Source organism: Volvox carteri, assembly GCF_000143455.1.
Source record: "Volvox carteri f. nagariensis unplaced genomic scaffold VOLCAscaffold_9, whole genome shotgun sequence".
NCBI classification, from domain to species: Eukaryota; Viridiplantae; Chlorophyta; class Chlorophyceae; order Chlamydomonadales; family Volvocaceae; genus Volvox; species Volvox carteri.
Window position 1 is genome coordinate 821,113 of NW_003307552.1, and position 11,664 is coordinate 832,776.

The following is an 11,664-nucleotide window of genomic DNA, read 5'->3' on the forward strand; positions in this document are numbered from 1 at the left end:
GCAGCGGCGGCATCGGCATCGGCAGCAGCGGCGGCAGCAGCGGCGGCGGCAGCAGCAGCAGTAGCGTCCTTGGCAGCAGCCGCGGTGTGGGTCGTAGTCCGGCTGCAGGTGGCAGCACCTCGGTGGATACCAGCAATATGAATGTAGTGCAGCTGCCGAGCTGCTGAAGGAGTTCGGGGTTCTTCGTGGCAGAAGGGGCAGCGGCTCCCCTCCGGGGCCCCTAACCATTTCACGGTTGGTATTTGGCTAGATCCATAGATATATCCTGGTCACCAAGGATAAGTGCAAGAGGCAGAATGAGGGACCCATCCGAGAATTCTGACCACCGATTCATGATGTGGAACACACCCCCGGAAGACGTTCGCTCTTCCTCCCTTTGCGGACCGTCTCCCTCTCCTTTCCTTTTCTTTTCCGTCGGCAGTTGTTCGTGTACTCCGTCCGTAACTCCTCTCTGTCTTTCCAAGTGTTATCGGCTTTACCGTGCCGCCCAATGTCCCTAACTGCTCTTCCTCCCGGACCTTGGACGCCGTGGCAGTTCACTTCCCACTTCCTTGCATATGTTTCCCCTTGGGGTTCCTGGCCCCCCCCCCGGGCCCCCGGTGTGAGGGGCTTTCAGCAGGCCGCCGCAGGCAGGGTGCAGTGGGCCGAGCACCTAACGTGTGCGTTTGTGTCAGGAAAGATTGTGGGGAGGGGGGAGCGGGTAATTGGGTTGCCCAGCCTTCATCTCCTCTGTTGGTGGAACAGTGGGTGCATGTATACGCATGGAGAAGTGGCAGCTGAGCTAGAACGAGCGTAAAACTAGCCTGCGTGATGTATAGTCTGTACGGATGCATGTACAGGAGCACGTACGGCGCTGTGGGTGGGGGGGTGGGGCGGGTATCAGGTGTTCATTGAGCACCCATTGCTGGTCATCCAGACGGGAGGAAAGGAGCGCGAAGGGGATTCCAGCTGGGTGCGTTCATGTACCGCGGTCCGGCCGGAAGGTGGTTAGCCCCTAGGGCCTTATGGCCGTGGACTGGACGCATCCGCCGTCTGAACACGCACATCTGCGTAATGTGGCGACGATGCGGTTTTGACTTTCGGTTGACGCGCATCTTCTCTTCTTGTCGCGGCGGGTGTGTGCTTCATATGGGCGCTTAAGCGGGTGCGTGACTTTGAGGTGGACCCGCGCAGGTGGGGCCAAGTGGAAATGCATGTTTGCGTCAGGTCCGCACATTGTGACGCTCGGCTTCGCCGAAGTCCAAGGTCGGACCACCTTTTCACACCCTTTTGGAGATACCGTTGAGCGGACAAGCTGTTCGCACAAGGACAGCGGTCCTATCCGGCTGGCTGACTGGCTGTATTGGTGGCTGGTCGGTGCGCCTCAGGGAGGAGCGCTATTTGCGGAGGGGGTTGTATCGTCGTCGGATGGCACTTTTTGTTGTGGAGTTGTTGCCCATGTGGGTGGTCTTTAGCTGTTGTTGGGTAATTTCAGGGCCAACCGGGGTTAAAGGGCCAGGCGTACCCCACGCCGTACGAATTAGATGTCATCAGATATAGGCTGGAAATGGTCAGTACATGATGTTACAGAAGCCTGGAGAGTGATCCTGGCAACTCGCTGGTCCGCGCCAATGCTCTAGTCACCGTATCACTATCAAACCCCCTCGGCGGACGCCACCCTAACGTGGGACGTATGGGTTGGCCATTTTTGGTTGGAGTATAGCGGGCAAGCATGGGTTCCTAGGGCTCCAGGAAATCTTCTGAGGGAGGGAGTTGATATCTGAAGTAGCAGCGCAATGTATATAGGATGGTAAAGTGCAGAATCTCTGCTTGCCACCCCAGATGTCTGGCTGCTGGCTTGCCTGTTGGCTTCATCGTCGGTAACGTTGTAAAATTTGGATCTGTCGCTAAGCGAAGTTGTGCAAATGTGTGCTCGAAAGCGAAGTTGTGCTCGAAAGCGAAGTTGTGCGCGGAAGCGAAGTTGTGCAAGTGTGTGCTCGCGGCCTTCGTAAACACACTGCGGTACTGGCCTTTTCCTGCCAGGCAACATGCATGTGGAGGAGAAAGCAGTAACTTTATTAGCTTATGCATTTCAGTAACATCGCTGCAAACCTCAACTCCCAACACTGCAAAGGCAGGAGGGCATCGTTGAGTCATGACGTAAAACGCATGCCGCCTGAAGATTAACACTATAACCTACAGGGCACTTGGCAAAACGTCTTGCCCGTCAAGTTCGTTGACAAACGCTATCGCCGCATCTGGGGCTGAGTAGCTTCCTTAGCTTCAAGCTATTTTTAAATAGACCATAAACTTTGCATATGTGCGCCCAAAAGATTGTTTCTCCGTGGATTTCAGGATGGGATCCGTAGCCATCCACTCCCACGAGGTTCCGGAGCGTCTTTGAGCGTTTCTGATAAAGTGGGCCTTCACTATACTAAGGCCTGCCTTAGCCGACTGCGCTGATCTTAGCCGCTGTTAACTTATCACAGATCACAATGGCCCTGAACATGCGCATCCCTCTGAAGGCCGTGGGCGCTCGCGCGGCTAAGCCGTCGCGCAGCGTCGTTCGCGTGCAGGCTACACACCGCGTGGACCAGTGCAAGAAGACTGATATTATTGTGTCTCCCTCAATTCTGTCGGCGGACTTTGCGCGCCTGGGCGAGGAGGTGCGCTTCCAACAACCTGTTAACATGGACGGCCGCCGCTTCGACTTGGCTCAGGGCGCAGGTCCACCCAATGCTGTGTATTTAATTCTGCCGTAAAATTGGCGCAGGTGCGCGCTATCGACCAGGCTGGCTGCGACTGGGTGCACGTAGACGTTATGGACGGACGCTTCGTGCCCAACATCACCATTGGTCCCCTGGTCGTTGAGGCCCTGCGCCCTGTGACAGACAAGGTCCTGGATGTGCACCTGGTAAGTTTATAAAGACTTAACGCTAAGGACAGCTTGTAGGTATGTATAAATATTTTCTCCGACATGTTCCCACAGATGATTGTGGAGCCCGAACTCCGCATCCCCGACTTCGCCAAGGCAGGCGCTGATATCATCTCCGTGCATGCCGAGCAGTCTTCGACTATCCACCTTCACCGCACCCTCAATCAAGTACGTGGCCGGTCTTGGGGGGAAGGGGCCGGGAATACCCCGCCGTGGGACACTGCCGCTCGGCTCCACCTTGATACTGCCGATATGCCGTGGAATGCACAAGATTGACAGCTTTCCCCTGCACGTGTTTAGGGGGTCCATTATCATCGCAGCCGGAAGCTGTCGAGCATGTCCCGAGGTCGTGCTACAGAGCGCACCTTGAACTTGGCTGCATTTTTTTCAGCTATTGTCCCGTTAGCATTAAATCTAGGAGCCTCCTTGCCTATTCAAGCCCCGCGCTATGTCCACACCCTTACCCGTCCTGGTTGTACAAGTCTTGCCCGCACCCTGATTGTACAAACGCCCGCTCTAAGGACCCCCTGTGTATGTGTGCAGGTCAAGGACCTGGGCTGCAAGGCTGGTGTGGTTCTCAACCCTGGCACCAGCCTCTCTGCTATTGAGGAGATCCTAGATGTAGTCGACCTTGTGCTCATTATGTCGGTGAACCCGGGCTTCGGCGGGCAAAAGTTCATCGAGAGCCAGGTCGCCAAGATCCGTGCGCTCAAGGCCATGTGCCTCGAGAAGGTGGGCGAAAGGGTGGGATAATTGGCATAGGTGTCTGTTTCGATGTCACTTTCTTTTTGAAAAGCCAGTGGCTCCGCTTCTGTTTGTAGTACTGTTATTGTGCAGAAGCTGCGCAGCAGATATGTTTGCTGCTCTCCCCCTGGATAGCAGGGCCAGTTGATTTGGTCGCTCTTGCACGGCCTGGGAAATAAAGAATGTAATGGTGCGGGATGGGTGTTACATCTCGGGTGCAGCAGTGGCGGCCGCGCCGGCAGATTGCACAAAGTGATTTTCCTGCAGATTGCGCCACCGAACTTTACCCGGAGTTTGATCGGGGGTTCCTCCTCGCGCTAAGGGTTGAAATTGGGGATAACAGGTTATGCAACCAAAAAGGAATGCAGTGCTTTTAGGGACGCCCCCAGCATTGTGCTGAACCTGCAAACTTGTTGGCAAACTGGTTGACGAGCTCGGCAGTGCATGGGACACGAGCGGCGATGCGATAATGCTGTTGATCTTAGTCGGTGGGGTCTGTGATAATGGAGAATAATGGGGATAATGTTTAATTGTGAAACGCAACCTCTATACTCGGTGAAACGATTAATCTTATATGACCTGCCGGCGCCTGGAGCAGGGTGTCAACCCATGGATTGAGGTCGACGGCGGTGTGACCCCGGAGAACGCCTACAAGGTGCGGCAAATGGGTTATAGGAATGGCAGAGGGTAGAGAGGTGGACTGTGCCGTGTGGCTCACTCGGGACGAGATAGTAAAGCGCCCTGAAGGGGCTGCAAAATGATTTTTCTCTCCTGAGGGTTTTACGGGGTTGGGTTCCGATACAGTGAGGTGTTATGCGCTAGATTGTAGCTGTATGTGAATGGTTGTGTTTTTTTGCCATCGCAGGTCATTGACGCGGGTGCCAACGCCATTGTTGCCGGTTCTGCTGTGTTCAAGGCAAAGTCGTACCGCGATGGTGAGATGAGAGCCAATCTGTTTATTGAATTGATTGCGAAATTGAGCATTAAGACTTTGTCGCCCTTCCACGCAGCTATCAACGGCATCAAGGTTAGCAAGTCGCCCGCCAAGGTTTTGGCATGATGAAGACAGAATCTGCCGTTGAGATGGTCATTGACACATGTAAAATGCCGCGCTGACAGGAGATGTAGGGCTATTCTGCATCGGAATGCTGTTGACATTATCTCAAGTTTACCAAGGCAGGAGGGGACATTGACATTTGCATCTGTTAATAGGACACATGATTTTTCAATTATTCACATGTTCCTGGTTGTCGAATGATGTTCCTGGACATATGTACTTTTCCCAAACCTTGTAACAAAGAAATGTTATCTCGCGCAATAACCTTAACACAAGCACACAAAATTTAGACCGGCAGACACATTAGCGTCAACGCCATACGGCCGATGGTTTCAAATAGATCACGAGACCAGCCTGCGGCTGCACACATCTATACCACATTTCGCCACAACTTAAGTGTCCATTTGACACAGACCGACCAACACGGAACACCCAGTTGCGGCAGCCGCGAAAACTCGCAACGCATCATTCGTTGGTACAGTCATGTAACAAACTCCCGCACGCCCGCAGCCAAAAACCCAAACCCAAAGAAAAATCAAACTCCCTCGCTGTTCAACAACGTATTTGAGACGGACTGTTAGTCCTGCACAACCCAGCACGGAAACCCTAGCCCCGCTGCCAACTATTTACCTCGTCATGCACACTGCCAAACGCTGTTCCAATCCCTTATTACTACCCGGCTTCTCCTCTATGTCTCCATGCTCATCTACATCCAGTACATGTACGACAGCTTTTGCACCGACAATGTGACCACTCGCTCTGGCGATGTTCACGTGGTCTTCACCGCGGGCTGGAAAAATGGAGGGGGCAGGGGAGGGTATAAAGTATAGTAAAAAGGGCAATATAAGGTAAAAAATGGAAACCGTAACAGGCACCCTCTTATATGGTGCGCAAGCAGGAATTCCGTCCTTCCAAGACGCATTATCAAGGTAGGGAGCCCCTTTCGGTGGGAGGCCCACATTGCGGGCTAGGCAAATCTAATCATACGACCATGAGGTGCCGGCGCTTCTTCCCCTTTCTCCCTTATCATGGTAGCTGACGATACCAAAGTCGCTGGTCTATACGCCAAAGAGCGCACACGCGAACAGCCATAAGTTGCCCTACCCTGGACAGTGCGCATGCGGCCCTCCGTACCTGGAGCTTGCGGACGATGTCCGCAGGCACCTCGTCCAGCTCGCCCGGAAGCCAGTTGAATAACGGCGGGAGAGACCGGCCTGCAGGCACAAGAACAAGGTATTACCATGCAGGTCAGCACTAGGTAACAGCAGACCATGTCCTCGGCCCCAGACTATACCTCAATGCAATCTACACCCGCAACGAAGGCGACATACCCATCAAAATCAAGATATAGCCGGCCACGGCTTTAGACCATACCGTTAGGAAGGCGGGTGTTCGGATCCCGCAATTCGTCAAAGAACGGGTGGGTCATGGCCTGGATAGCCGTCATACGCTTTTGTGGCGCGTACTGCAGCAATTTTGAAACCTGGACACGAAAATGGTAAGGGGAAAATCAGCGACGTCTGCCCAAAGTGTTTTTTGATCGTGGTGGATTACATTCAGCAACCTACCAGGTCCACTGCGTCGGGTGGCATGCGCTTGCTGAACACCTTCGTCCAAGGGTGCGCCTTAATTTGCGGGAACTTGAACTCCGTATAGTTGGGGTTCATAGAGTTGATCTCCTCCCGTGTGGGGGTGCCCAGGACCTTAATAATCTCCACTAGTTGGTCCACGCCGCTCTCACCGGGGAAGAGGGGCTGACCAAGCAAAAGTTCTGCCAAAACACAACCCACGGACCACACGTCAATGCCGCTGGTGTAGTCTGTGGCGCCGAAGATGAGCTCCGGCGCACGGTAGTACCGTGAGCAGATGTACGAGATGTTAGGCTCCCCCTTAATCAACACCTTCGCGCTGCCGAAGTCGCAGAGTTTCAGCTGGTGTGTCTCGGTGTTCACAAGGAGGTTCTGTGGCTTGATGTCGCGGTGGCAGATGCCCATTTTGTGGATGGAATTCAGCGCACGGCACATTTGGTATGCGTACAGCTTAACGAACAGGTTAGGCATCCGCTGGTTGTTCTTCGCGTAATGCTTGCTGATCCGGTAGACGGTATCCGGCACGAACTCGAGTACCAGGTGCAGGTAGGTCTCATCCTTGTCAGTGTGCGAGTAGAAGCAGTGCTTCAGCTTGACGATGTTCGGGTGGTCTACAAGCTTCATAATCTGCAATTCCCGATTCTTAAACCTCTTGTCTTGCAGCACCTTCTTGATTGCAACCTGCGCCCAGAGATGGGGTGCGAGCTGGTGTCCCCCTACACGGCGTAGCTACATTACGCATGTGAATAGTCGCACGTGCACCCACCGTCTCGCCCGTCTCCAAGCATGTTGCCTGGAACACTACTCCAAATGAGCCATTCCCAACGACGCGGTCTGTTGAGTAGTTGTATGTCTGCCGTGATGCCCCAGTGCCTGCCGACGCCGACAGCACATGGCCTCCACTTTTCAGGTCGCCTTCAATCAGTCGCCCTTCAAAAATCTGCGAGTAGTATAACCGAGCATTTTTTTCGTTTCGTTTTTCCGGCTATGCTCGCGAACTGTGTCGGAGGGCGCACCTCCGCTGTGGCCGGGTTCTGCAGTGGCTTGTTCGAGGAACCAGCCTCCTCATCCTTAATAGTCAACTCCTTCATGCTCTGCACATATAGAGGGACGAGCTTATTACATGCGCCCGTCACACGTAGCCCCAGCTCGAAGCTATACCTGCTGCAAATCGTTGCCAGACACGGAGGGTTGCTGAGCCGCGTTGCCTACACTGGCACTCATTGCCACCTGCAGTAAATAGAACCAGGCTTAAGGCCCCCATTGGATAGCACGTCTACGTCTCAAGCCTCCCTCCCGCTTTTACCGGGGGTCCTCTTCCAGCCGATCTCCGAGTGGTCCTGACTTGACCTGAAGCAACGCCACGCAGGTCTCCGTTAGAAGTTATTCATTAAGCAATAAAGCTGGCAAAGAGAGCGCGATAAAAGATGGTCGTTCCCTTGGAGTCTCTTAACTGCAAACTCACGTTGGGGCGCGGCAGCTCTTCGGGGGCAATGCGTTGTTGGTGAGGCCCTTCCGTCCCTAAGTTTCCTTAGCCGCACGTCCCCATTAGCTTTCCGTAATGACAGCGTGTTATTGAAGTTCAATTTCGTCGGGGCTCGCTCAAACAACTCTATGCTTTCTAATGGAGACGGCCCAAGCTTACATGCGTGTAACAGAGTACATGTATCGATTATTCAGTGTTGACGCCAAGAACTTGACAGGATGTCTTGACTCTGTTGACCTGGGAAGAAGTACGGCTTTCCTTAAAGTTGCTGGGCCCCCATCCGAAGCTTAAAATTCATCCATGTTATATATGCAGTAATGTTTCTTCTTTTGGATTCGGGCGCCAACCGAAATCAGTGTGCTCCTACCACGCGTCCTCGGTCCCATTCATGCATGGGGTCTGGTTACAATGCCATGCTTATTAAGATCATTCAGCTGGATGCCGGGCTCTGTCATCTCCTTAACCCAAGCTCCATCCGGCAGAAGCATCGACACATGTGAGGTGCAGGCCCAATCCGTAACAAGGGTTTCCAAGGCAGCAGGTTGAGTTTGCAATGAGGGCATTGTGTAGCCTCCACCTCGTCCGCGGCATGCCAAAGCGCCATGACCCCTGGGACTTGGGGCATTGTACGCCGACATCGTGCGTATACACCTGACAAAGCAAAAACGCATCCATGGCACACGGTCTCAGCTTCAGCTAGGAAGCCCCCAAGAGGGTTCAGCCCCTTATACGGCAGTGTGCTACGACAGACAATGCCAGGCTTGGCACCAAAGTCTGACTGATTGGGCCAAAGGAGCCGAGTAAGCCTCCACACTCTCACCGGTGCCCCTCCTTGGGGCGTCAGCCAGGTCAGCACGATGCTCGAGCACCTTTCCAATGGCAGGTGGTGTAGCCCGAGAGCTCCACCTGCCAGTCACTACGCCTTCAACTTCTTCGCCGAAAGGTGATGAGATGAAGGCTCAAAGCAGGACAGCGACTTCCGTTGCTGGGACATGGACACGGCGCAGGCGTTCCTGCATGCCGTCTCCACACCATCCCATTGGGACAACCGTCCACGTCAACCCTATTTACATCGCCCGCACTGTACGGCAGGTCAAGATCCTTCCTCCTTTATCAATTGCAACCACTCTGACCGTGCATGACAGGACGGCTATCGCAGCAGCGTCTGCAATTCATGTGAGCTATCGCACACCCTGCAGCGAGCTCACAGCCATTCTGTAGTCACCACCATCTTCCGCTTCCGCCACACCCTGCCTGTCGGCAAATGTGCACGCGGCCCAGAAGCTTGCGCACGTCTAAGACACTAAGGATAACTGCAACTGATACACCACCGCATTTGCATCCATCCATTCGGTGCGTGCATGCATGACCGGCCGTCTGCCAGCGAGGAGCAAGCAGCACAGCGGTGAGCGCAACGTCCCCTCAGATGTTGCGAGAGATGAGACTGTCCAATGCTTGCACCACCTGTGGTGCCGAAAGGCAGAGCCACGATGCCGCCGGCGCCGGGTTTGGTGGGACGAGCGGGCGCAGCACCGCAGGGACGCGGATCACAATTGCATCATATACCCAGCACACCAAAAGCGCAACATGCGAATGCTCAAACGTGACTAGGTCGAAAACTAGGTCGTAAAACCGGGCAAAATTGACACAAGTTGATGCCAGTGTTGCGGAGATGGACCGCTCCAGCGTTGCAGACAGGAAGCAAGTGCAAGTTGGGCAACAGCACAGAACACGACACCCTGCGTCACGGTAATCTGATGCATTAGCATCGCCGCGACCCCTGAACAAAAACGCGACGGTTGGACTTGCCTACTCCTCTCCTGGAGCATTCGCGTACAGAAGCATACGTGCAGACAGGGGGCAGCAGGCCTAACACTGCCGCATGCAGATATGTAACGTTCTCTGAACACAGCGGCGACGCACCTGAAGTGAGGCCGAACCGATGCCTGCCATTAACGTCACCATCAACAGGGCCTCCCGGAAGCTGTCGGTTTAGAACATTGGCAGCATGGAACGGAACGTAATCTCTTGTTAAGATTCAAAGGTGTGCTTCTGGCAGACCAGTACTATCGTATTATGACAGGTTGGGACGCGGCGCAGGTTACAGCTGTCGGTCAAGCCACCTTTCCAGCGAAAGCCCCGGAGGTGCTCTTCCCAGTAGGTGGGTCTGACAACCACGCTATTTTTAAGTACGCCCACACTGGCACGCATGGCACACCTGCCGCCGTACCGTCTTGTGTCCTGGTGTGCTACCGTACCTGTAGAGCTCCCTCAGGAACTGTTGTCGCCGGAAGCCCAGTCCCTTGAAGCCAAAGGGGTCCAAGTAAAGCGAGTAGACGCAGCGCCACAGGGTCATGAGCGCCAGCACACCGGAGGCGGTTACAAAGGGCTCCCCAATGCCCGAGGCGGCCAGAGGCATGGCACTTGCAAAGTCTACGTCACCCACCAAGGAGCTGCGGCAGCCGATGGCGGCCCGGGTCAGGGCGGTGGCAGGGGGCCCACAAAAAGCCAGAACAGGGAATCGGGGCGAGGACGTGGTGATGAGGAGTGGACATAGAGGACAGCCCAACCTGCGTCCGCCACAGGTGCGTGTCCGTGATCGGTGCACCCGTGTTGCGTGAATGGGTGGGGGGTTGACGAGGAAATTAATTCACAAACAAGGCCATGCTTATGTTCAGTCACTTCATAACCCATGCCCACGGGGTCGCCTGGTTGTCGCCCTCCGCGGCCTCCGGTGCAATCGCCCTGCACATGGGCACCCATCCCCCCTCTTCCCCAGCTCCGATCAACGTGGGCATATCTCTCACTCTGGAAGGCATGGGCTCATCCCAACGTTCGTCAATCCTTATGGCCTTACCCGAACTCTGGAAACGTCTTCTGCTTCGCCAACTGGTTCTCCCCTCTCGGCCTTTCACTGTGCATCCTGAACACTCCCCTTCAGCCGCATCCCGGCCTCCATTCCACTGCTTTCATCGCATCCGCTCACCACCACCGTCATGAACACCCGCCTAGCCCTTCCCTGCCCCAGCCTCCTTCCCTCACCGGCTTTCCACAGCAGTGGCCAGGACCAGCTGAGCAGCCGCAACAGGCATGGCCAGCAGCCAAGTAAGCGAGGCGGTGCGCAGTGCAGAGGGCAGGTCAGCGGTGGCTGCGGTGCGGTATGCCCCCATCAGAAGCCCCGCGGCAACCCAGGTCCCTGTCAATGTGGCGGTCAAGCCGCAAAACTCGCCGAAGCGGGTCCAGTTGAAGGCAACGGGCGCCATCCAGCCAGCGAAGTCGGGGGCCAGGACCAGGCTCGCGATCTAAGCAAGGGAGTAGGCGGTGGGCAGGATTGGGCTGTAGATGGTGACAGAAAGGAAGGCGAGAAGGAGATGGAGAAGATTGGAGGCTGCAGGAAAGGACGCCAGGGTTGAGAAGGAGAGGGGGACTGGGGCCGAGGCAACGGCACGGAGAGATGCCAAGCGGGTGACGCGGCTAGTTGAGGCTCGGCAGGTCCGATATCAGATGGCGGCGGGAGGAAATCAGGTGCCACGCCTACCTTAATGACACGCAGTGCGACGGATGCGCACACACCCGTTTCGCTTGCAAGCTGTCATTGGATGGCCAAGATTGCTTCTGAAGTCTACTGGTAAATGCAGGATTACCCAACCACCCCACCTGGCGGAGTCCCCGTCATGGCTGCACACCGGGCCAGCACAGCCGCATTCCCTCGCGCGGTAACGCACAGGCTGCGGTCCGCGGGTCTGACCAAACTGTTCTCGCGTGGGGAAACTTGCCTGCTTGTACAAGCAGAAATTAACCATAGCAACAGCATCTCCGACGACCAATTCCGGGTTCTCGACGAACCGGGCTTTGCACACGCAAGAGAGCCTGC

The 11,664-nt window shown here is 55.2% G+C and overlaps 2 protein-coding genes across 2 annotated transcripts in view; one reads left to right on the forward strand and one right to left on the reverse strand.

Annotated features, from left to right (window-relative positions):
* Positions 1 to 2,078, forward strand: part of VOLCADRAFT_88536 (uncharacterized protein) — a gene marked incomplete at both ends in the record, with an annotated part of 8,583 nt that extends 6,505 nt beyond the window's left edge. Inside the window, 2 exons of the mRNA XM_002948130.1 lie at positions 1,174 to 1,356; positions 2,023 to 2,078. Of these exons, the coding sequence (XP_002948176.1) occupies positions 1,174 to 1,356; positions 2,023 to 2,078 (239 nt within the window). The remainder of the gene's footprint in view (positions 1 to 1,173; positions 1,357 to 2,022) is intronic.
* A 355-nt stretch (positions 2,079 to 2,433) lies between these two features.
* On the reverse strand, positions 2,434 to 7,962 carry gsk3 (uncharacterized protein). The gene is made up of 15 exons (XM_002948270.1): positions 7,770 to 7,962; positions 7,611 to 7,654; positions 7,466 to 7,534; positions 7,321 to 7,398; positions 7,071 to 7,244; positions 6,284 to 6,985; positions 6,090 to 6,198; positions 5,850 to 5,929; positions 4,669 to 5,505; positions 4,524 to 4,593; positions 4,257 to 4,313; positions 3,458 to 3,646; positions 2,969 to 3,082; positions 2,753 to 2,893; positions 2,434 to 2,645 (listed from the first exon to the last, which is right to left on the reverse strand). The coding sequence occupies exons 3-9, from the start codon at positions 7,526 to 7,528 to the stop codon at positions 5,485 to 5,487; spliced, it is 1,227 nt and encodes a 408-aa protein (XP_002948316.1). The 5' UTR covers positions 7,529 to 7,534; positions 7,611 to 7,654; positions 7,770 to 7,962; the 3' UTR covers positions 2,434 to 2,645; positions 2,753 to 2,893; positions 2,969 to 3,082; positions 3,458 to 3,646; positions 4,257 to 4,313; positions 4,524 to 4,593; positions 4,669 to 5,484.
* Between the last annotated feature and the right edge of the window lie 3,702 nt (positions 7,963 to 11,664).

Coding starts and splice junctions, on each gene's coding strand:
- gsk3 (XM_002948270.1), bottom strand. CDS start 7,528: ATGAGTGCCAGTGTAGGCAACGCGGCTCAGCAACCCTCCGTGTCTGGC. Junction 7,399..7,465: donor CTGGCAACGATTTGCAGCAG/GTATAGCTTCGA, acceptor CTATATGTGCAG/AGCATGAAGGAGTTGACTAT. Junction 6,986..7,070: donor GCTTGGAGACGGGCGAGACG/GTGGGTGCACGT, acceptor CTCTGGGCGCAG/GTTGCAATCAAGAAGGTGCT.